The 24223-nt window shown below is 36.5% G+C and overlaps 1 protein-coding gene across 5 annotated transcripts in view; it reads left to right on the top strand.

The window, feature by feature from the left end:
- Window positions 1-23731, top strand: part of FAM135A (family with sequence similarity 135 member A) — an 83226-nt gene extending 59495 nt beyond the window's left edge. For 4 of the 5 annotated variants that reach the window (XM_083832491.1, XM_083832490.1, XM_083832489.1 and 1 more), the window contains 7 exons: window positions 1104-1264; window positions 3408-3499; window positions 5533-5630; window positions 11322-11473; window positions 12972-13082; window positions 20846-20959; window positions 22154-23731. In XM_083832491.1, coding sequence (XP_083688617.1) covers window positions 1104-1264; window positions 3408-3499; window positions 5533-5630; window positions 11322-11473; window positions 12972-13082; window positions 20846-20959; window positions 22154-22359 — 934 coding nt within the window. In that variant the 3' untranslated portion in view covers window positions 22360-23731. The remainder of the gene's footprint in view (window positions 1-1103; window positions 1265-3407; window positions 3500-5532; window positions 5631-11321; window positions 11474-12971; window positions 13083-20845; window positions 20960-22153) is intronic. The other variant, XR_014582939.1, reaches the window with a different exon arrangement.
- Window positions 23732-24223: the final 492 nt, after the last annotated feature.

Genomic DNA, 24223 nt, shown 5'->3' on the forward strand with positions numbered 1-24223 from the left:
AGGGCACTCAGAGTAAAATCAAGGACTTGGCCTTGGGGAAAGCAGTCACGTGGATGGTGGGGCCACAGGGACTGCAGAGGGCAGGAGCTGCTTCTTGGAGACCAAACTTGGGTACATCTCATTCGTTAAACATTCTTGTGGTACAAACTAAGTAAACTCTGCTGCAGAGAGATAAGACCAGCTCTCTGCAGTGGTCTCTGTTTAGGCCGACTTTATTGAGGTTTGCTCTTACCACTTAGTGAGGAATGAGCTAAAGAAAAAGCTGGGGAACCAGAGAGCAAGACGTAGAGTGAGAGAAAAACAAGGAGCAGGCAGAAGAGGACAGGCTGTGGGGTTGACGCCGAGGGGTCATGTGGAAAAGACAAATAAAGGAGAGAAAGAAGCATAAAGCTTTTGGCATGAAGCAAGTCTGTTTGAAGCGTTGCAGGGAAAACTGATATGCAACTTTGTAGAAAGGTCATACACAAAGAAACTACAGAAAGGGAGAAGCAGGAGGAACTCTTGGCCTGTGGGCAGCTTATAGAAGCTATAGTTTAAGCCCTCTCCTAATAGGTAAGAGATCAGAGGTCTGGATCTAGTTTCTTCTGACGCAAATAACAATTGTTCAGCATATTAAAGGAACTTTATAGTGAGCGAATTCAGCACTACCTCTGCTAACCTAGGAAAATAGGTCTTAAATTTGGCAAGAATTATCAGAAGTCACTAGAAATCTTTATCTTGACTTTACAGGAATTAGAACCAGATCTAATGTTGTTATTGCAGTTAAACAAAGCTGTCGCTTACTTAAAACTGGAACTAAAGCAGAATCAGCTATGGTTTCAGAAATATTTTACAGATAGCAGAGATATTCAAAGGAAATAAGAGTTGATCTTAGGGTACAGATTTTGTTACAGAGGAAAGGGGACTTTAGGAAGCTGAAATGAAGAAGTATTTTGAGGAACTGGGTTATTTTGTGAAAATAGTAATTTGATAAATATCTTTTCTTCATATCGATTACATAGAAGACAAAAGTAAAAAGTCAATAGAAAACTGTATCCTAGGATACCCTAAATTTGTCTGGCCATAGTAAATGTTATTTTATCATAAGTATTGTTTCATTCCAGTTTCCTCCAGGCTAAAGAAGAATTGAAGCAACTTAAACTTCCCGGATTCATGTATAGTGATGTTTTCAAACTGGCTTCTTCAATACCTTACTTCAGTATGGAGGAGGATGACTGTTCAGGAGAAGGAATACATCTTATAGTCTGTGTCCATGGCCTAGATGGTATGCTGGGAAATGTGATACTGAATGAGATGGCAGTTCAGATTACCAGTCAGGTTTAACTTTTGTTATTTGAACTGTGAACTGAACACTTCAGGAATAGGTTCACCTGAGGGAGTTGGGAATCTGACATTGTATTGCTATGTTTAACAATGTGTTCTAGAAATACATTTAAATTAAGAATTTTGTGTAACATTTGTCTTCAGTAAAACTTTCAAGTGCATAAACCCGGTGTATGGCATAGTTCACATTAGGTACATCCTCCAGTTTTTACATCATCTAGGTGTTTGTCCGTACTGTGATAACAGAAGAGAGATAGTAACAAAACAGCTTTATTTAGAATTTGTAGTGTTACATTGTCAAGGAAAATAAAAGGTGTGTATACTCTTATTTAAAAAAAAAATGTGTGTGTAAATTGCAGGCAATTGTTTATTAGGTTTTAAAAGGTTAGATCACAGAGTGACTGAATGGTTGAGGTCCAATTCACCTGCTTAGAGCAGGGTCACCTACAGCAGGTTGCCCCAGACCATGTCCAGTGGGGTTTTTGAGTATCTCCAAGGACAGAGACTTTGCTATAGTAGAGATGAGAAAATCTCTTGCTAAATGAAAGAAGGTAGGAGAATTTAAGTAGTGTGGAACAGAAGGGTTTAGAGTAGTTCAGCTGGATGGGATCTACAAAGATCTTTGATTATAACGATTATAAGTGCCTGAACACTTGAGGGCTAACCAAATGTTAAAGCATGTTGTTGAGGCCACTGTCTAAATGCCTCTTGAACTCGTGACAGGCATGGAGCAACCACCTCACTAGGAAGCCTGTTCCAGTGTTTGACCACCCTTACGGTGAAGAAATTTTTCCGAATATCCAGTCTGAGCATCCCTTGGTGCAGCTTTGTGCCATTCCTGGACATCCTCTCGTTGGTTACCAGTGAAGAACAGACTGGCACCTCTCTGCACTTTCCCTCAGGAAGTTGTAGACAGCAATGAGGTCGCCTCTGAACCTCCTTTTTTCCAGAATAGCTAAACCCAGTGTTCTTAGCCTGTCCTCACAAGACATGCCTTCCCGCCCTTTTACCAGCCTTGTTGCCATCCTCTGGGCGCACTGAAGTTTGAACATACTCACCTGCTTTTAGTTCAATATGTATGTGCATGCTAAGAAATGGCACCCCCTGTAGTTAGGAACCTATTTCCCATCTTTCTGCCATTAACCTTTTTGTCTCATTTTGAGACAAAATGCAAGGAGACACGATACATAGAATATTGGGCTGGACTAACATTGCACAGCTGTCTTGTTCATTTTTCAAATTTCTTAGTTAAAGAATTTTAAAATAACAAAATAGCTTTTCTTTCCTCCTCTGAGCAGAAGGCATCCGTTATTAAGCTCTTCTGAAACTGAACTCAGAAATCTTCCTTCTTACTAGTGTAGATGTTTGTGTGCTATTGTATGCTTAGAGTTAACACAAAAGTTAACGTGGCCATAAAAATTGTTGTTATAAGAACATGTATTCAAAGCCTTAGAATAATCCATATAGTTAGAATTTTCTTGTAAAACAGTACATAAAGGTTCTTTCCTATTAATGAGATTTATTTTTTTTCTCTAAGGCAGAAAGGGTACCCTTTCTTCAAAAGTATGCATGATCACTGATACAGAAGAATCTTCAGGAGTCTTATAAACTAGCTTTAGTTGTCTCATATACCAGTCTAAGCATATCTTTATCTACTGATGGTCCATTTTGCCTTTTTACTGTGTGAAAAACTTTACAACTTGCCATTATTCCTTGCTGCTTCACCGAATCCTTTAAGCTAGTTCTGAGTTCTTTAATTGACTTTTATTAAAGTTAATTAGGTTTTCAAGAATTTAACGTTCACAGTGCTATGTATCTGTTGGATGCTATAAAAAAATGAAACGCCTTCCTAAATCCTTGCTTTTTTAAAACGGCGTCTGCAACTGAATGTCATTTTCGTTTTGGCGCTGTATTTGACATTGCAGTTTATCTTCCTGAGTCTCACTGAATTTTAATTAGGTCTGAGAATATCATTAACTGTGTTTAAATATAAACTTGTGCCATAGGTTCATTTCAGTACTCTAAATGCTTTTATTGCAAATTCACTTTGCAGTATATAACTCTTGGTTGTTTTTCCTTTTAAGGTAACAGCGCAGATCTAAGATTAGTGAAGACTTACATTGAGCTAGGGCTGCCTGGAGGGAGAATAGATTTTCTTATGTCCGAAAGGAATCAGGTATTTACTAACAAAAGATTTTTTGTAAAGCAATAAACACTGTACGTTTTCAGACATGTTTATTTAATAGTACTATTCTATGCAGTTTAACACATTCTATATGTTTTTATTGTATTCCAGCAGAACCTGTGAATTGTTCTGTGGCTTGCATTAAAGTAGTTACAAAGCCTAGTATGACATTGAAGGAAAATATGTAAGGAGAAGTATTTGTTGTTGCCATTTTGTTGTGTATACTGATATCTCCTAAATTCTCAGTATTATCAGTTAGGATTGTTTATAAAATACTTTTTTATATTAATGGTAAAAGCACTAATAGTAGAAACTTCTGTGGCAAGAAGGGAGATGTGTTATTTTGCAGGATGTAATCTTTTGTCAGCAAATTGCAAGATCTGCATCATGACACTGAATCCATATCAAATTACCTTGGTCTTCATCTTTTGTGAACTTTATTATTTTCAGATGAAGTAAACTTCGAAAAGCACAGAAGACTAATTTTTACATGTTTGTTTTTTTGTGTTACATATTGTATTAGACATACTTCAGGGAAGTATTAGAACAGAGTCTCTTCAGCGGCTCAGAGGAGAGGTTCACTTAGTGCAGTGGTGTGTTTCTGAAGATAGCTGCTCGGATGCTTTGAGAACAGGCTGGGCAGGCACTGAGCCATGCTTTCTCTTCTATAGCACTATAGTTTTTGGCAGTCAGCAGTTCTGAAACTTTGGGATTTGTGAATTCTGTTGAGACCAGTGAGCCTAATAGCTACTGATGGACATCTCTGCTTAATGTTGGCTGATTTGTTTTTGAATGATTTTACTTACCGTTTACACAGCATACAGTTTAATTCCATGGTTCATATACATGAATAATTCAGTTGCAAACAAAGAAATTTAAACCAATCCTACATCTTGTTTTGGGGGAAAAAAAGTGTCAGTAATTATTCCCCATTTTCTGCTTCAGTTAATCAAGTATTTCCTAAACAAGTATAATTTCTCCCTCCTAAGGAGGCAACTGAAGAGGCCTACTTCATTTAGTATTTCTCAGGAACACCTGTGGAACAGTTCCTGGATGATATCCTTCTCTGCCCATTTTCAAACTTCTTGTCATTTAAAATAGGTTGGTCAGAACTTGACAGGGCATTGAAGATGTTTGTGCACTATGAAATTATAAAATGGTATATTGATATTTTCTGTTCTTTCCTGACTTTTCTATTGTGAATTATTTTATAGAACACAGATATACAGATTATTGATTACATGTGTATTTAGGGCTGTTTTTCCCTGTGTAATATTATTTTGCATTTCTTTCCATTTTATCACCCAGTCATACAGTACTATAAGATTCTTCTGAAATTCTGGTCATTTCTAGATTTGATTATCCTGGATATTTGGTTTCGTTTACAAACTCTGATGTCTTGTTATTCTCCTTCTTCCCTTTTTCAGGTCATTTATCAATATGTTGAACAGTACAGATTATAGCGTAGATCCTTTGAACTTGTGTTGAAAAGTTTTAGGCAAGCTTTGCCTACCTCTTTTCAAATTTCTTACCGTTAATCATTGTAGAGAATCAGCTATGAATTGGGAATAAGGCTTTAAAGTTTTTTGTTTGTTTGTTTTGAATAAACAACACTTATGTAGACTCTGCTGTTGCAGTAATTGTCTCATTTTTATTTCATGGGCAGTGTGATTTAGTTTTGAATATGTAGTTGGGTCTTCAGTTTCACTAAAGATAAGATTATATGTAGAGGAAGGCATGGAAGTAAGGCTGGTTGTGTCATGTTGTTAAGATTTGTTTTGGTGTGTTAGAAGAAAGTAGTCTAACAATAAAATGTATATTACTTTATTTCATGTTACAAGAAAAAAAAAACTTGAAAAAATGAGAATACCTAGCTGTAGTGTTTGTATTCAAAGTTAATATAAATGCTTTTATTTGTGTGTTGTTAATCGAAACACTGGGAATAAGAGTTCAGACTGAATGCAGAATGTATATTACTGCATTAGAAAACACAGTTGTTATTTTTTATTTCTTTTATTTTACAGAATGATACCTTTGCTGATTTTGATTCCATGACAGATCGCCTTTTAGATGAAATTATACAGTATATACAAATTTATAATCTAACCCTTTCAAAAATCAGGTAATATCTGTTCTATACTATTTATAGAAATAAACTTAACAGTAGAGCCCTTTGTTGTTCTGAACTGTGATGCTCAGAAGCAGGCCACAAGAGAGAAGGGAAAGAGAAATTCATGAAGGGGGAGGAATAGGGAAAAGGAGGACGGAAGAGAGAGGGAATTCCCAGCTGAAATAAAACTGAACAGTATTGTGAGTTCACTGAGTCCTGTTGGTGGTTGTAGGGCAGAGTGAGTTACTCATTACATTTCCGGAACTGCTGTCCTGTGCCTCCTCAGAGATCCTGTGTGGTAGTGGTCTGTGGTAAAACTGATAATATTTTGAGAAAGTAGAAGGAAACCACAGCAGCGCTATTTCTAGATCAAGTTGTCTTTCTTCTGGTTTTAGTCTCTTCACCAAGTATGATACGGCAGTTTGTCATTCCTACAGGAAAGTTCAGTGTGACATGTGACATTAAAGGGAAGCTGCATGAGAAGAATACTTCATTATTTTGATTTTCTGATTGTTTCATCTGCTAAAAAGCATGTTTTGCATCGTAATACAGAGGGCTCATCCCAGTGCTCTTCCTCACTTTTTTTAGTTATTTTCAGGGTATACCTGTTCTGTTTATTTTTTCACAGTAGGGTGCACCGTTTGGGAAGACTTTCTTACTGACACAGCTGGAGTTAGCTCAGTTAGATGACAGGAGCAAATAATGTCCGACTTCACCCATTTGCTTAGACATCCTCAAATTATCCCTCTGTAGTGGGTTTTGACTCACTGGTCGCTGTTGTGTATCCTACAAGTTTCTGCATACTCATGTATTTGATAGGCCTTGTTCAGCTAGGGAAAACTTCTAACATGTTTAAATGTCATCTCACTTCTTAAACAAATGTTAATATTTTGAGATTTGACATGGTTAATTTTGTCTGATTTGGTGATTTTTTTTAAAAAAAAAAAGCATTGTGCGATTGTGTCTGTTACGCAGAGTACGTGTGAGCACCCTCGGCATCGGAGGCTTCTGTACCCACCAGCACACACTGATATTTTCTCTTTCCTGTGGTCAGAAGGCAGTGATGGATGTATCCACCCAGTTCCTTCTCATTGTTCATATCTGAGAATTGAAGTCTCTTCTGGTTTGCTGCATATTTTCTCATAAAACTTTGGATTTGTAGATATTTTTTCAGCTTCGTTTATTGCCTGACACTTGAACAAAAAAGAAATTGCAATTTTTATTTTAGCTTCCTTTTCAAGATTTACAGTCGTGTTTTGGCTTTACGAAGCAGAAGTCTCCATCTATCAACTCTCTCTTTTCTTAAGAGAAAGTTATGTCTATCAGCAAATCCTGCAGCTGTTTCCTGGTAGCTGCGTGAGAGATCTTTCAGAAAGATGTGCTTATGTGCAAGTCCTTGAAGGGATAACCCAGAAAGCCCAGGAAAGTACTCTTGAGAAAACCTCTGTTGAAGTAGCCACTGCGTTCCTAACTCATTTTGGCTGTCCCACTGTGAAGGAAGTGGGCTTTGTCTAGCTAGCCATGCTCTCCTGAATGGTGCTAGTTTCTCTAAAATCTTCTGTGTACTGAAGGTAATCTTCTCTGTACAAGTGGTACTCAATAGCCGAGTCAAATTAGAAATCAGCCTCCAGACCTGTAACGATGCCATAAGGCAAAAAGGACTGGGCAGTGCCCTGTCTTAGGAAAGCCTGCTCTTCTACATCCAAAATCTTGCTATAGGCAAAATGGAGCACACCTTATACACAGAGGTGGGTAGTATCTGTTCTGGAAGGGGCTCCTCAGGGCAGTGGTCACAGCACGGAGCCTGCCAGAGTTCAAGAAGCATTTGGACAGCGCACTCAGACACATGGTCTGATTTTTGGGTGGTCCTTTGGGGACCAAGGAGTTGGACTCGACGATCCTTGTGTGTCCCTTCCAACTCAGGATATTACGTTAGGCTCTCCTTCCAGCAGCTGTCAGAGTCCTGAGGTTAGTGGTTTCTCTCTTCCTTCAGCAGAACAGAGACAGAAGTCTTACAGTCAGACATCAGCATCTGGGGCTTCACTGGCAGAAGAATGATGTTCTTGGTGGCATTTTCTACCCCCTTGGCCTTGGGTCTGCCTGGATTTATTTTCTCGTATTTTTGGTCTGCCCACATGATCTTTCTTTTCATCGTTACCCAGTTACTCCGTTTTTCTGTTCTCGGTTGTCCCTAACGCCATTTTTATTTCCTGACTTACGAGACTGTGCTTCTGCAGTGGCCATTAATTGGCTGTTGGGGACCTCAGGCATATGACAGCTGTGTTGGCACTCTTCCATGCTGTGTTTTATTCTGGTGATACACCTTTCAATCCATACGGAACATCTATACGTTATTACTAGAAACTACAGAGAAACTAAACCAACTTTAGACCTGACTTGTTCCTTGACTGCTAGACAGTTGTTGTCCCAGCTAAAACAAACTAAAATCACCTCAGGCCAAGACAAGTCATGAGAAATACTGAGATTCTGTACTGGCCAGTCAAAGCAAAGCTTCGTGCTTTCAAAGTCATATTTAGCGTGCTACAATTTTGTACTGAGATAATAAGAGGCTCTCCATGTACCATCAGAACCCTGAGCCATACTGTATTGTCAGCTTAATGAACCAACGTGTTTGGTACTGCCAGAGCTAATACCTGTTACCATACCCATACACCCACCAGCAAGTGCATTGGTTTGCTTTGAACAAAATCTTTGTTCTTAGAACAACGTGGCTAGGAAGAGTGAACTGGAATCTTCATTGAAACCAACAGCAATTTATTTCTTAAAAAAAGAAAGGGATAAAGAATCGCAGAATACCTTTTGGTTTAACAGACCACTGAAGGCCATCTGGGCCAGCTACCCACTTGTATGAGTGCCAACTTAAAAGTTAGATCAGGTTTTGATCTACTTTAAAAAAGATCCAACTTCGAAATTGCTCGGTTACAGCCATTCAAGTTTTGAATATCTGTAAGGATGGAAGCCTTTCCAGGTCATGGTATAACTAGGAAATGAACGACACGCTTTTGCAGCATAGTTTCAGAAACCATCTTCCTCATGTATGGTCCTATATATGTTTCTGATCACCTGTATTGGACTTTGGCCTCAATGGATTTTTCAACTTTTCATCCTCTTTTAAGTAACTTTGGCTCACCCCTGACCCCCACCCCAAAAAAGGAAATTTTTCATGCTCTGCACACATGAAAACATCTGTTCTCTAGTCAGACTCTGGACTCTGTCTAGCCCAGTCAGCAGTGTCTCATGGTGACCAGAGGTAAATGTTTAGGGAAAGAGTATAAACAAAGGACATACAATAGGGTATATGTACCCTATTATTCATGTACCTCTTGGCACTTTAGATAGAGTTCCTGAGCTTGATATTGTTTCAGCAATTTCTTTTGTTTCTTTTTGATTATGGCTTTTGATGGATATCTTTTTCTTCCATAATTTTTTATACTTGGACATGATCTTTCATGTATTAACACAGAAAAACAAGGTTTTACTGTGTGTAATTTCCCAGTATGATCTGAATTTGGAAACCTGGGGCATAAAGCAAATATAAATACTACATTATAATTCTGTTCCTTTAGTGTGTTGTGTTAGTGATACCTTGTATTCAAAAGACAGTAATATTGCCACCTGCTGTTCAGAAATGCATTGTTTTTTCAGAGCATCCCACAGTTGTAGGTATCTGAAACAGTGAGTAGCATGAGTTATGTTTTTGTCTTGCATTTTTCAAAGCCTTTCTTCTCACACTTGATTTGAGAAAATTCCTGAACCTTTCTCTCTTAGAAAATCCTATTAAAGGCTTATTGCATGTTCACCTAAACACCTGGGTTTGAACCGAGTACATTACAGTAATTTTTGTTGTTTTTCAAGATCTTTACAAATTAAGAAATGTTTAATCTTTGAAATATGTTCACATAGCTAATTGCAAGCATGGTTTTTTTTTGTTTGTTTTTTCTTCTCAAATGGGTCTTCCATGTTTCTGAAGTTTTGGTTCAGGTATGCCCATACTTGAGGATGATAGGATTGACTGATGGATCACTTTGTTTTCCGGTTTAAAAATTGTGGTGCAGACCATCTGCAGGATGAACTTACTCAATTTCTGTGGGCATTTTCTTGTTCCTAAAGAAATAATAATAATAACCTACAGTTTGGGTTTTCTTGTATGGTCTTCATGATGTACCCCAAGAGAATAGTTTTAAATCTTAGTATTCAAGAGATTCAGCAACTCAGCATTTTAGTTTTCAAGCACACCCCTGTTGAGCTTTTAATGTGATTGTGACAACACAGAGGATACATATTTTTTGATTCAAAGTTAGGTAAACATAGCAGGCTGTGGCAAAGAATTTCTGATACTGCAGCAATTTTGAAAATCTAATAGTAAAAGTGACCAGAAAAAATATGCATATATTGTTAAATTGTGTTTTGGTAACAAACAAGTAGCCTATTCCATCACCCAGAAATGTACGGTTATGTCAGAGTTTAGGAGTGGCTCTGCAATTCTGTGGCCTAATGTTTGATTTTTTTCATTTAGCTTTACGTTGGAATTTTCAGAGCTAATAGTTCTTGCATGGGAAGAAATTGAATGGTCAAGTAATTTGTTAGCAGTGTATTTTATGTAGATATTGGTAGCTTTGTTGCAGCTATTTTTGTCAAAGAATGCAGTGATACAAAGCATATTGGAAGGGTGATACTACGGATATAATGTGGCAGTTAGGTGATTCAGCTAGCGTAGTTCTAGCATAGATTTCCCATATATTTTTGGATGGTGGCTTGTTCTCTCCAAGTCATGAAATTACTTCTGTAAAACAGGAAGACAACTTTTCCCTTTTAATTTTGTCTGTCTTGCCTGTACCATCTCCTCCTTAACTTGGTGCCTAAGTTAGTGTGGTCCTTACCTCAGCAGGGATCTGTAAGCATGACTGCATAATAACTAGGAATGCTTTATTTTGTAGTGTCCTTGCTAAAGAAATGCTTTGTACAGATTTGTAGGTGTGACTACAGGCAACTCAGATTAAGTAATAATTATAGCCACATTAAGTTAAAGAGTCCTATCAATCTTCCCTCTAGCTTGATTAACCAGGCAAACAACTAAATGTAATATTCTCCTGGTAGACAGATAACTTCATTTGCCTAGCTCAAGCTGATTATCACTTTTTTTGGTCAAACTGTTAAGCAGATTTGAGATGTTGCTTCTACTTTAAAATATTCAGATTTGGTTCAGTAATGGTTTTCCCCCTTATAGGAGTACACTTTTGGAATCTGTCTCCAGCAGGTTGATTCAGTAACTCTCATGCATTTGTCATACCGATTGTCATCACATGTTGAAGATTTATATAGTCCTGTACATCTCAAAATATTTTCTGAATAGTTGGTGCTAAGGGAAATAGACCCAGCAATAATCTTGATTTTGGGTGGGAGGTGTTGGTCAAAGGATAGTTTGTTTTCACAGTTTTTCAAAAACAATGTTTAAAATAATTTTGAAGGAGCTCAGAACATTTTCCTAAGGAATTTGTGTGGCTTGGGATGTATGGAAAAGCTGTGTTTCTATTATTTCCTAAAATACAGGCTTTTGAATGGAAACTTTCATTTTTTTTTCCTATGCTCCTTCAGCATTTTATGATACCAGTTTTATTTCTTGCTGTCTAAAAGAAAAAAATAAGAAGCTTGCCATCAAATTCTGTTTTTCTTTTTAAACAGCTTTATTGGACATTCACTGGGTAATTTAATAATCCGTTCAGTGCTCACAAGACCTCGATTTAAATATTACCTCAACAAACTTCACACCTTCCTGTCTCTGTCTGGACCACATCTCGGTACCCTCTACAACAGCAGTGCTCTTGTTAATACAGGTATAGTATTATTATTCGTAGTATAAGTTTAGGGAAGGTTTTGTCCTTGAAACTCATCTAGCAGTTATATGTAGTGTGCAGGGTTATAAAAGTAAAGTATCAATAGAAGGATGTGCAGAAGATGGTTGACACGAGTTTTCCATTATGTTTGATTCAGACTTTTTTGTTACACCTTAAAGAAACTCCAGTTTTAATGTATTGAATTCAATTTATTATAAACTGAATTTTAGTATACTTAATCTGCAGAGCAAGTAGGTAAGATGCAGTAAAACAGTTCTGAACCATTAGTACTGTATTTTCTCTCAAAAATATCTTGCAACCTTTTCTTATATTAACAAAAGAGAAAAGGCTGGATGCCCATGAGTTATCCAGTATGTTCCTGCAGATGCGTGTCTCATCAATGTCTGTTTTTCTGAAGACTAAATATAGCTCTAGGAGAAGTTGTAGAAAATGCTTTTCAAGTAAATTCTAGAAAATATTTTCAAGTAGCATACAAATTTAAAATAAATAAAGGATAAAAATTTGTTTCTGAGTTTACCACCTGCCTTGGAGGGTGCAGAAGTGAACGGAGTAACCCTTATTTCCAGTAAATACAAAAATGCTCATTAAACTGTTAAGCGTACACGCTCAATCATGAAGAAAATTACTTCATTTGGTGCCAGCTTATTTATTGATTGTCCAATTGCTTCATCCAAAACCAAAAAAAAAAAAAAAGAGGAAAAACCTTTAACTCATATCGGATGGGCTTAAAAAAAGTTAACAGGAATTGATGGCTAATGGCAGTTATGATGGTACTTTATGGAAGCAGACTCTAAGATTTTAGAAAATACCAAGAAAGACCTTCAGTAAATTGTTATTAAAAAAAAAAAAAACTATTTCCCTGAGGGTTGAATCAGCACGTAAAGAAATTCTTGAGGCTATAAGGACTTGGTTGTGTGCTTTTCTTCTGCTTTGCAAGGGATGTAAGTTTTTCTGAAAAAACAGCCAGTTGACTTGCTCATTGACCAATAAAGAGGGTACAAAATCATAGAATAAGTATTAGTATGGTTTTCCTCCCAGAAAATTCTGCTTCCTTTGTTATATTCTTCTTCCTGGTTATATATGATGATTTCAGTGCTGCTTTAAAGCTTATTTCTCAGATTTCTAAAAATATGCTTGTTGTTTAGTGATATGTATTTCAACATCAAAATGTTCTAATATTCTATAAATTACTAAAATAGTTTGTACATTGCCTTATGTCTACCAGTGATATATTTTCACTTTTTGTAAGTATACTTATTTTTGTAGGAGGGCATGTACATTAGTTGAAATAATGGTCTTCATGCTTTATTATACATATTGACAAGAAAAAAGGAATAAAAATGCCTAAGTGTGACAGCGCTGACATGAAAAATAGAACAGTCACACCTGAGAGGCTAAATGTATGTATGTTACATACTTTATATTAATTTTCATATTTTATTTTGGATCTATACTCATACTATACCTTACACTGCAGGACTGTGGTTTATGCAGAAGTGGAAGAAGTCTGGCTCTTTGTTGCAGCTGACGTGTCGAGACCATTCAGATCCACGACAAACATTCTTATACAAGCTTAGTAAAAAAGCAGGTAACCTTTATTAATATTGGGTGTCTTCTAAAGACCAATGTGCATAAACGTGAACAGGAAACCTAGAAAAAAAAGGTTTCCAGCAAGCTCTTGTTTCAGTTTCTTTAAGTTACTTTGGTTTTAGTTCCATATTCTTCAAGTAAGTAAACAGTAAACTGTTTTTTTTTTTTTCTAGAGATGGACCATTACATTTAGACTTTCCTTCCGAACTAATGAGTCTAAGTTTTGAGTGCAGCCAGTACACTGTATATGTCAGCTTCCTCTTCAGCCTCTGAAGCTAGTTATTGCAGTGTGATGAGTCAAGTACCTTCACACTTCATAAAGTTATTGAGGGTTCATTTGACAGGTGTTTTGAAATGTCTGTCAGCCAAGCAATTGTGGAGCCAAAGGTGCTCATGATGTTTTGTGGAAAATTTGGGCACTTTTCTCTGTCAAAATGTTTGTAGTAGCTTGCTACAGCTGAAATTTGGTTGCGAGCTTTGGGCAGCAAGAGACTGACATCCTTGTTCCTGTGATGTTTGATGTATTAAAACTTACAGGACTTGGAAGAAGCAGAACAGAGTAAGAATAGAAATGATAGGTATGTCGTAAACAAATCCCTCCTGTCTAAATCTTGCAGCTCTTCCTTCGTACAACTTAAATCCATCTGTCAGTAGTTGCTGAATGAATAGTCACCCAGAGTTTATTCTACTCCAGTTCCTTAAGTTCTCTACCTCAGTTTTCCTTCGCTGTAAAAATCTTTTGGTAGGATTTTCTTTAAAGCAACCAGTGAAAAGTGAAAAAGGTTTTCTTACCAGTTGTTACAGTGCCTGCTATTCATGTATTGTAATTCATCCTGTGATAGGACTGAATGATAATTATCCAGTTCTGAGATAAAAAGTGAACTTGTGAAGAACACATGGTTCGTACTCAAGCACTAGGTGCTTATTGTCATTAGTTGTGGTCTGATTTTTGTTTGTTTGTTTTAAAAATAGCTGGTGCAAAATTGAGTTTGTACTGTTTTCTGGCAAATAACATCGATGAAAACCATACCTATGTTGTGTTATGCCTGATAAATATAAACTATATGCTGGAAGAGTGATTCGTCTAAGTGACCAAACTTTGTGTTATGAAGTTGTTGTTGTCATTACTTGTTATTAGCATCTTTAAGCTAAAAGGAAATACATCCACCTAAACACAGATATCTGTGATTTAGAATGTGTTCATTGGATTGTTTGTGTACAAGTACGTCTACATAAGAGTTTTGTTTGCAGAATTTCCTCAGATCTAGTATACAGTTAACTCATTTAGAAAGTGAAGTCCGGGAGCATATACATTTTATTTTCAATTAAATTGTCAAGGCAGAATGACAGACAGGGTATTTTAACAGTCCTCTTTATATCTTTCTGATGTACAAATAGGAATTGATTCTTAAATTGTAAGTGCTTTTTGAAATGATTGATTCAATAAATTATAGCAACTGACAAGCGATGATGATAGTGATGAACTAAGTATCTGCTTTTCTGTAGCATTTTATGAGGCGTGTCTGTGAGCTACTTTTGCTTCTCTGCATTTAATGGAGTGTTATACTTGTAGAATATTTTTAAAGTCCAATACAACTCATTTATTGCCCGGTTACTAAGTGTCTTTGTCAATGCAGAAAGAACATTAAAAAGTTAACTTGTTGTTGAAGCAACCTTAGAAGGACCACTTTTATGTTATCTTCAAGAATTCTGAAAACAAAATAATTTTGGGGGACATGTAATAAGTTACCCTATGAAAAGAAATCTTTATTTTGAAGAATAATAGGGTGCAGCAGGAAGAAATGGAGACTTAAATATGTTGCAATTTCTGATGGGATTATTATTTAAAAAAAAAAAGATATTTTCTTTCTCACCATGACCATTCAAAAAGTTATTAAGTTAAAACTATTTTATTTCTTACAGTTACCATCGTTGGTACTTGCTGATAAGGTGCAAAATCTAAACTTATCTGCTCATTAAAAAAAAAAAAAAAGTAATAGGATAATTCAAAATTAAGAGAATTCAAGTTTATAATAATTCCTGAATTTTAAGTTACTTAAAGTACTGATCACTTCATGTTGGCAGTTGAGGCCAACTTATATTGGCTTTAGCTGGTGGAAGATTGAGATTTCTGCTGTTGTTTCTTCGTAATGATATTTCTAAGAATAATCTTCTTTAACAACAATCTCCTTAAAATTTGCTTGTCATGTCTTCAGCAGCCACAATCTGTCTGGTAACTTCTGGGGTCTTGGAAATGATTGTTAGCTTCATACTGCAACAAGAAATTACAGCAGGTTGCCAGCTATGATGACACGCAAGCTGTTCAATACAAAAACAATTGTAGCAGCACAGATGAAAAAACACACGAAAATTACTGTGTTCTGTGTAAACAGAATTTCATGTTGCAGTATTAATTATTCAACAAAAAATAAGACTGGAGTTATTTGAAGTTAACTTGATAAGATTTTTGGACAGAAAAATAAAAAATATGTAGTATTATTTTCTAATTGCTTAGCTTTTAGACATTAGTATGGTCTGTCTGCTTAGTGGGGAAGAAGACTTCTTGTAACTAAACACCTAATATTTGCCATAAAACTTACAAAATGGTTGTAATACAGACCTGTCCTGAAAAGGATAACCGGTAAGTAGTGAATTATTTAGTAGTATTTTTATTAGTAGTATTATTATTATTTAGTAGTATTATTTGAAACCAGTGCATGGATGCATTGCTTAGCACGGCACCATGTTGTGATTCAGCGACAAGTTTGGGAATTTACACAGCTTCTGATTTCTGCTTCCATTTAACCTACCACTAATCTTCCACTTACTCTGAGAATTGGGCATGCTCAAATTCTACAAGTGATACTGTACCTTCATTTTTTTTTTCTAACAAAAAATGGAAGAATTAGCTAGTATATGAAATTCTAAGTGTTTATTGGCATATCACCAAAAAAATAAGAAGTTGGTTTTTTTTTCTTTTAACAGATTGAGGAAGGATATGGGTTTGATCAGGGTTTTCAAATACATTATTTTTTCAATTGGAACACATTGTAGTTTTGGTCTGAGGAAGTGGAAAGGCAGTAGCTCAGGTAAAACTGAAGGTGCTCGGCTGGTTTTGACGTTCTGATTGTCTAAGAACAGTGTTAGGGATGCGTAGCATTTGGCTTTAGTTTGGTTTCAGACAAATCTTTTGTGTGAGAATACCTTGTTTAGAACTCCAGCACATTGTTCAGTACGGGTATTAAAAGCAGAGTCCAGTTCCATCAGCTGGTCTTTGCTGACAGAAACTTGAGCTTCTCAGTCAGCTCAGACACCAGGAATGAAGACCCTGGAGATAGATCCCAAGTTGATACAAATTTTTATAGGTCATTTGGAATTAAGGACTTCCCAAATTGAGTGGCTCCAGAACTTCAGACAGAACTAGTTCTCTTACAAAGAATGTGTATGTGAGAAGCGTGCCCTGCTCAGACTTGCTTGCAGAAGGAAAACCTCAAAATAGTGTTTGCTCACGGGAAGGAGCCTGCAACGAACTTTGGAGCTGTGAGTTTTTTTTCCTCAGCTTTATTTATGTATTCTTTTAAGTCCTGTTAGTCAGTCGTAGACTATGCCTGCATCAGCGCTTTAGTTTGGCTGAGGAATGCATTGGGGAGCAAATCTTTTCATCATCCCTGTTTGCTTCAGAGCACAGTGAGTGAGCATCAACAGCCAATGCATGTTCCAGCCATGGGACCAGACAGAGCTGGTCCAAAGTAAACTCTCCTGAAATGGGCATTACGATGGATGAGGGATTCCTCGTACCATCAGGATTGCTGTACGGTTCTGTTCCTTTTTATCCCACAGAGCTCACAAATGTGAGCACACAGCTGTGGTCTCTTTTAGGGTATTTTTGTACTTACGTAGGTAGGCTTCGATTCATGTGTCTTAGCACTTCCACAGGTCTTGGTTAGCAGAATTCTGATCTGCTTGTTTATTACATTATCTCCCCCCTTTAAAAATACGTGTTTTCCTAGTCTCCGAAAGGAGGAAAGGAAAGTTGTTTGGGTTTCAGTGTATGTCCACGTTAACAACAGAAAAGCCATGAATAAGCATGGCTGACGTTTTCTGCTTTTAGATGTCTGTTATGGAGAGTGAATTTTTAGGCCATGATTCCAGCTTTGTGTGTGATGTACTAACCTCACAAAATAGTGCAGAAGACTACCTGCAGGAGAGAGAGCTGCCTTTCACAGCGAGTTTCTGACGTCTTTATTTTCAGACTGCATTTTTGGCAAAGCTTCCAGATCCCTTTTTCCAGACAGGTTTGTAAAATGATAGAATTGTAGGAAATGTTTGCAGTACAGTACCTTGACAAAACGGAGAAGTTTCATTCAAGTCAAAGCAGCCAGATAGGAGGCGAGCTACTGATCTAACATCAAAGCTGGCCCTGTTTTGAGCAAGTAGGTAGGATCAGATGATATCTAAAGGTCTCTTAAAACCTAAATTATTCTATTCTAGGATTCTGTGATTAGTATATTCCTAAACAAAATGGGAGCTTATTACCAAAATCAGATTGCTGTATTTTTTTTGAAGCTTATCCTAAGTGATTTTCATTTCCTTATGCTCAAGAACTCTGTGGTATCCACAGTGTATATTGTCCATTGCAAATAATTCAGGCCTCGTTTTGAGTTAAAGGGGGGTAGGCAGAATTTTGTCATCCCTTTTGTCATGAAGTGTCAGAGGAAATCAAGAGCCCATTCTACCAGTGGCATCGTCTTCCATTCACTGCTTGCACGTTGACTTCAGCTAGAGGGCAGACTTAGCGTTAGATTTACAGGCTCCCTGATTCTGGTGCTAGAATTTATATAAGAAAACTATTTCTCTCTGACTGTAGACAGTTTTGGATTGCCAGGTCTCTATACCTACTGCTCCAGACAGATTTTTCCACCTGACAAATTATTTGGGAAAAAAAAAGCCATGAATTTTTAAATATTCATTAATAATGACTAATGCCATTATCATTCACTGATGCACTGACATGAATGGAAAGATGGTTAAATGATAGAAAATGCACTCTCTGTGTATGCTTAAACTAACTTTGACTGAAAATGAAGTTCCATTAGGTGATGAGAATCATCGTAAAAATTTGGAAAGCCTAGAAGGGGTTTGTTACTACAGAAAAGAACATTCTGTTGTATGGGGCAAAACTTATTATTTCAAGAGTGATCTTTCACTTGGATTGTTTATTTTTCTCCAGGCCGTCTCAAACCCTGTTGAAAAATTTAGTCAGTGCTTTCTAGTTAATGAAAACATCAGTGTTTTTATAGTACTCTGCAAAAATGTGATCTGTTTTGCAGATGAGGTGATGCGATGAGTTCAAATATATTTCGTTCTGATAGAATTCAGTTTTAATCTTCTAGTATTTTGCCTAACTACAGCAATCTAAAAATGTTGGCCTAATGAGATTTTTGGGGTTAGGTTCCCAATTCAGTAGCTGAAAATTTTGCTGAACAAGTGAGATTGGTTTAATGATTACTTAGAATAATTTTATGTTTGGGCTGTGTTTTTTTTTTTTTTGTTTGCTTTGTTTTGTTTTTAATACTTCTGGTGTGTGTGATAGATCTCGTATTATGTCTGGTGAGTTGTTTTTTATTATTATTTTTGTTTCTTTCCAGAGGGAAAATTAAGATAAGGATCACAGGAATTAACAGAGCTTTATTCTTGTTTTCAATCTATTCTAAAATTTCCAATTTAAAGGCAGGATATATTTGAAGTCTAGGAAGTAAGTGAAAGAACAACAAGGAAAGATGACTGGTGTCCAGTTTTCACATCTACATAAAAGAAAGATAGTGATAAATTTCTTATTTGTCCACAAGTACGCTTAAGATAGGCACAGTTTAGCACTGCACACTTCCATATTAGAGATCATTCCAAGCCCATGCCCTGAGTAGTTTCACAGTCTGCTCTCAGTCTGGAGAGCAGAAAAGATGCTGTTGAACATCATGCAGTTTTTTCTCCTTGACAAATGGTTTGAGTTGTCTCATGTTGTAGACATCCAAGGGGTTGTTGCCAGGCTCTGTATGTTTTATATACACTATTTGACTCCTTTCATTCTGGGAGTGCACATCTGTATTCAACCGTGTCAGAAAAAACAATTCCAAAGCATAAGACTTCGACATTTTTCTTCAAAATAAGCACAAAGACCCATCCAAAAAAAACATCACCACCAGCAAAAAAAAAAAAAACAACATGAAGAATGGTTAAAGAATAAAATTCATGCTTATGAAATATCCTGTATGCCTTTTTTGTTCATACTGAAGAATTCCCTTAAACACTTAAGGAAAGATTCCTTATATTTGTCATACCTGAAGTAAAGGGAAGTCCATTATATTATTTTTATGAGATATAAGTTTTTATTTTTATGTAGACCATAAAAAATGAGTCACTGTGACCAAAAGGGGGATGCCTAATTTATTAAATTGTGATGTCCTAAGCTATTTTTGTTTTAATTCTGTTTTTGTTTGTATGTGAGGCTGAAAAGAGACTATTTAAATGTTGATTGATGTAGACTGCTATTCCTCTAAAGATTCCACAGGACTTTTCTTCCTTCCTCAGGTTGATTCTAGGCAACCCACTTCTTTGTACCTTTTATATGAATTAATGCATATTTCTCTAGGGAAAGCTCATATCGAAAATACTTAATACGAGATAGGTAGATTCCCGAGGAATTTATAAAACGATTACAGATTAGCCTGCAGAGAATTCCTGTCTTTGATTCATTCCAAATGCATTGTTTTCAACTTAGTACTAGGTTTTTGAACTGGTATCTGCATCTTTGTGTAAGATTGCTGCAGTCATTTTTCATCGGATGTCAAATAAAAGATTCCAGTGATTTAGCTGATCTGCTGAGACAGTATTGTTTTTGCAGTGGTCACAGGCAAAACAAATACACAAAAAACCACAAACCAAACAAAACTAAAAAAAATTCTCAAAACCACAACAGCCAAAACAAACAGAAAAACAGGATTTCATATTTGAAGAGCACAGGATTTAGTTTGGATGGATTTTCTGTATGTTTTTATAGATATGCAGAGTTTTTATCAATTTATTTGAAATCTGGGCAGGTCCAGTTACTTTCTCACATATTGCGGTTGTTCAGCATTGGTTTTGTAACTGACTTGGTTTGGACATGTAGCCTTCATCATACAGAGTCTATAAAACACTGGAAACTTAGGAAACAAGCTGGTAAAAGGGAAGGATTTTTTGTTGGATGGGCTGCACACCTGGGCTGTACAGCATAGATGTTTATGCTGGGCATTAATCCTGGCCCAGCTACGCTGTCGACTGGGGCATCAGTGAAGAAGACAAGGAACCATTCAACTCTAGGCTTCGTTAAGCAATGCAGAGCCTTTACTCCCTTCCGTCAGCCAGAAATTGAGTGCTCGATTCCTACACCTCCTCCAGTCTAAGAAGCCAGAGAAGGTTTTAAAACCTTCTGATTTTGGTTTAAATTTTTTGGATTTAAAACCATACTGATTTTGGTTAAATGGGAAACATCGCACTTGAGTCACGCCTGTATGTGTGTATTAAAATATGTACAGAGAAAAAGGCCAGTACTCAAAATTTAATTACTCTGTAGCTCTGTCTTTTGTAACTAATTCTTTCTGCCTTTTCATGCAAGGTCTTATAATAAATCAGTGCCAAACTTCAGCTGTAAAATGTTTAATTAGTCTGTAGTAATTGTCAAGTGATTCATTATATTATATACTTTTTTCTCTTTTCTTGTAGGTCTTCATTACTTCAAAAACATTGTATTAGTAGGATCTCTGCAAGATCGTTATGTTCCTTATCACTCCGCTCGCATTGAGATGTGTAAAACAGCTTTAAAGGATAAACAATCAGGTAATAAATGGAAAAAGACCACTCAGATTAAAGCTTATAGGTTTTGGATTCATCCCATTTAATTTTGAGTGCTTCAGGCACCTCAGCTACGTCTTTAGACACCCTGGCCTTACTCTGTAGTAGTGGAGAAAATCTACATGAGAACAGAATTGCTTTCTTAATATGTCCTGCAAAAGATGAGACTGAATACATTTCTAGCTTATAAACTTCATTGAAAGTTAGGTGGGACAAACACAGCTCCGGATGTGTTACTCCATGAACAGGGAGGACAAATAGCTTTCATTTTTTGAAGATGTCCAGTTGTAGCTTCTAGCATGTGGGCTTTATTTAGTTGAGGCTTAGTACTAGCAGTGAATGAAAATGCAATTTTACAATTTTGAGAGATCGTGGAATCACAGAATGGTTTGGGCTGGAAGTGACCTTAAAGACCATTTAATTCCAACCCCCTGCCATGGGCAGGGACACCTCCCACCAGACCAGGTTGCCCAAAGCCCCATCCAGCCTGGCCATCAACACCTCGAGGGATGGGGATGGCAACCTGTGCCAGTGCCTCACCACCCTCCAAGTAAAGAATTTCCTCCTTACCTAAACCTACCCTCTTTTAGTTTGAAGCCATTACCCCTTGTCCTGTCACGACCCCTTGCCCAGACCGAGTCCCTCCGCAACTTTCCTGCAGGCCCCCTTTAGGTACTGGAAGGCCTCTGTAAGGTCCGCCTGGAGCCTTCTCTTCTCCAGGCTGAACAACCCCAAGTCCCTCAGCCTGTCTTCGTAGGAGAGGTGCTCCAGCCCCTTGATCATCTCTGTGGCCCTCCTCTGGACTTGATTGAATACTTCCATACCCTTCCTGAGCTGAGGGCCTCAGATGGTTGGTTGTTGTATTTACAGTTGAGATATCCTAGCACACTCACATTCTAACATTATGTATTGGCAAGTAAATACCTTTTACGTAGCCAGTATAATACATTAATACTGATAAGCACATTCTCACTATAAATGTACCAAGAAAAAAATGCAAAGTAAACAAAATTATTTTTCCCAGGTATCTGAGGAAATTAAACTGTATTCAGTCTTAACAGACAAGCAGCGTAACACATGCTGTTAGCGCTCTGGAATGCATTCATTTTCAGTTCAAGGTCAGAGAACTGTGTTTGTTCCTGGTGATTCACGCAGTGCAATTTTTATTTTCCTCTGCAGGACCAATTTATGCTGAAATGATCCAGAACCTGCTTCTGCCAGTTCTTCAAAATAAGGAATGTAATTTGGTTCGTTATAATGTAATTAACGCGTTGCCCAATACGGCAGATTCGCTCATAGGGAGAGCTGCACACATTGCTGTTCTTGATTCAGAAATATTTTTAGAAAAATTCTTCCTTGTTGCTGCCCTAAAATATTTTCAGTAGAGAAAAGCATTGTAAGAGACTTGGTTATTACCTCATTAACAGATGAATCAAATAATGTGTGGTATTAAAGTATAGCTGCAGCTGTATTTTAGGAGATATTTATACTTTTTATATGGAAGATAATTTATATCATCCACATTTAGGGCTTTTTAACATCAACTTTACTTTCTAGGTAATGTGGCTGTGCAATATTTTTTTTATTTTATTCTTTTTACTTTTCTATTACTTTTTCTTAATTTGGGGTACCTGATTATTTGGAGATTAAAGCACAGTGTGTACTTTCAGTTTGTTTATTATGGGCTCTTATACTACAGAAGTCAATGTTCCTTGGCTCATTTTGCAAGAGGGTTTAGATGCCAAAATTAATTGGATTTAAAAATTCTGATACGGTATTACACATTCAGTTGTCGTATTTTAGCACTGCAAGAAGTTTTAACTGGAAACACAACGAGCTGCTAAAATACTGGGTATTTGAAAAATGACTACATCCCTGAGTCTCGCAAAGACCATTAGTGAGTTGTCTGTTCAGATATCACTACATCCTAACAGTTTTCTACAAAGTCATTATCATCATTATTAAATACGTTATGCCTGTGGGAATATATTTTCTACTGATCTCAAAAACATGTTAGTTTACATATTCAATTTTATTACTGGAACTTTAGTTTTCAGAAGCAAATGGCAACTAAGGATTTTTGAATGTTTAATGAAAGCTGCCTTCAAATAATTGGGGTTTTGCAAACTGTATTAAAATTGCTCCTTACTCTGTCAGTTCTTCAGATGAACGTGGACAGTTTTACATGGACTTCCTTGTATGTACATAAAATAAGTAAATGTTATAAATTTCTGCAATACTTTTATGAATTTAATCAATTTTTAAATATTGTTAAAATGTTTTATTGACTACAAAGTATTGTAAATAGAAACCAATACATCTTCAACTGGGACAATATTGTAAACTTTACCTGTTTAGTGATACAGATAAAATGTTTTTGATATACAGGAATGTTAAAGGTCTATTGACTTTCTACTGGTGCTGAATAGCATTACGTTTGGTTTCTCCTTCCTTCCCTTTTCTCTGTTTCAAACAATAATTCACTAAAGGTGGGGGGAAAAAGGGGTTACATTGTGCATTCACTAATTGTAATGAACATTTTTTTGAAAAATATAAATTTGTTGTATAATGCATGTTTATTTTTAGCTTTGTGTTATTGCATCTGGTGTTAATAAAATGAACAAATGGCTCTAATGGAAGCAATTAAAGAAACTGAAATCTTCTGCGAATTACCAAAATTCTGAGGAGGCATTTTTGCATATAATTAATAATTTTGTATTATTTGAAATGAATATAGCAATAAGAGTTTATAATGACGTGGTTTTGCATTTGATATGGTTTGTTAATACAGTCTTTGTAATCCGTTTTCTTCTCTGTGGTTTCCAAGTTTCAGCTGAGCACCTGCAACTTGGCAATGTGTCCACTTAAGAGGCTTTTATTAGAGTTGGGTTAGGCAAGTGCTTATGACACAAAGATACCTTAAATACATTCCCCCTCTAACAAGGTCTAGCTTTATTAATGATTCTTATATTATGACGGTGCTACTCTGTTTTAAATATTTAAATTGTGTTCTGACATCTCGACTGTCTTTTGTTTAAGAGTATTCCAGTAGCTTAATTTTTAATATCAGTTTAGGGAGGTGGATCTCCAAAATATTCCTTGATTCACCATGATGAAGTTAAAATACTGTGAGCACGGAACTATTTAGACATTTCTGTCACTAGTGAGAAATGTTTTTGTTGGATCTCTCTGGAAATCCAAAAGTGTACGTCATGCATTTGTGATTAGCAAAGCAGAAATATTCTGCAC

The sequence above is a fragment of the Anser anser genome, assembly GCF_964211835.1.
Source record: "Anser anser genome assembly, chromosome: 3".
NCBI lineage: Eukaryota > Metazoa > Chordata > Aves > Anseriformes > Anatidae > Anser > Anser anser.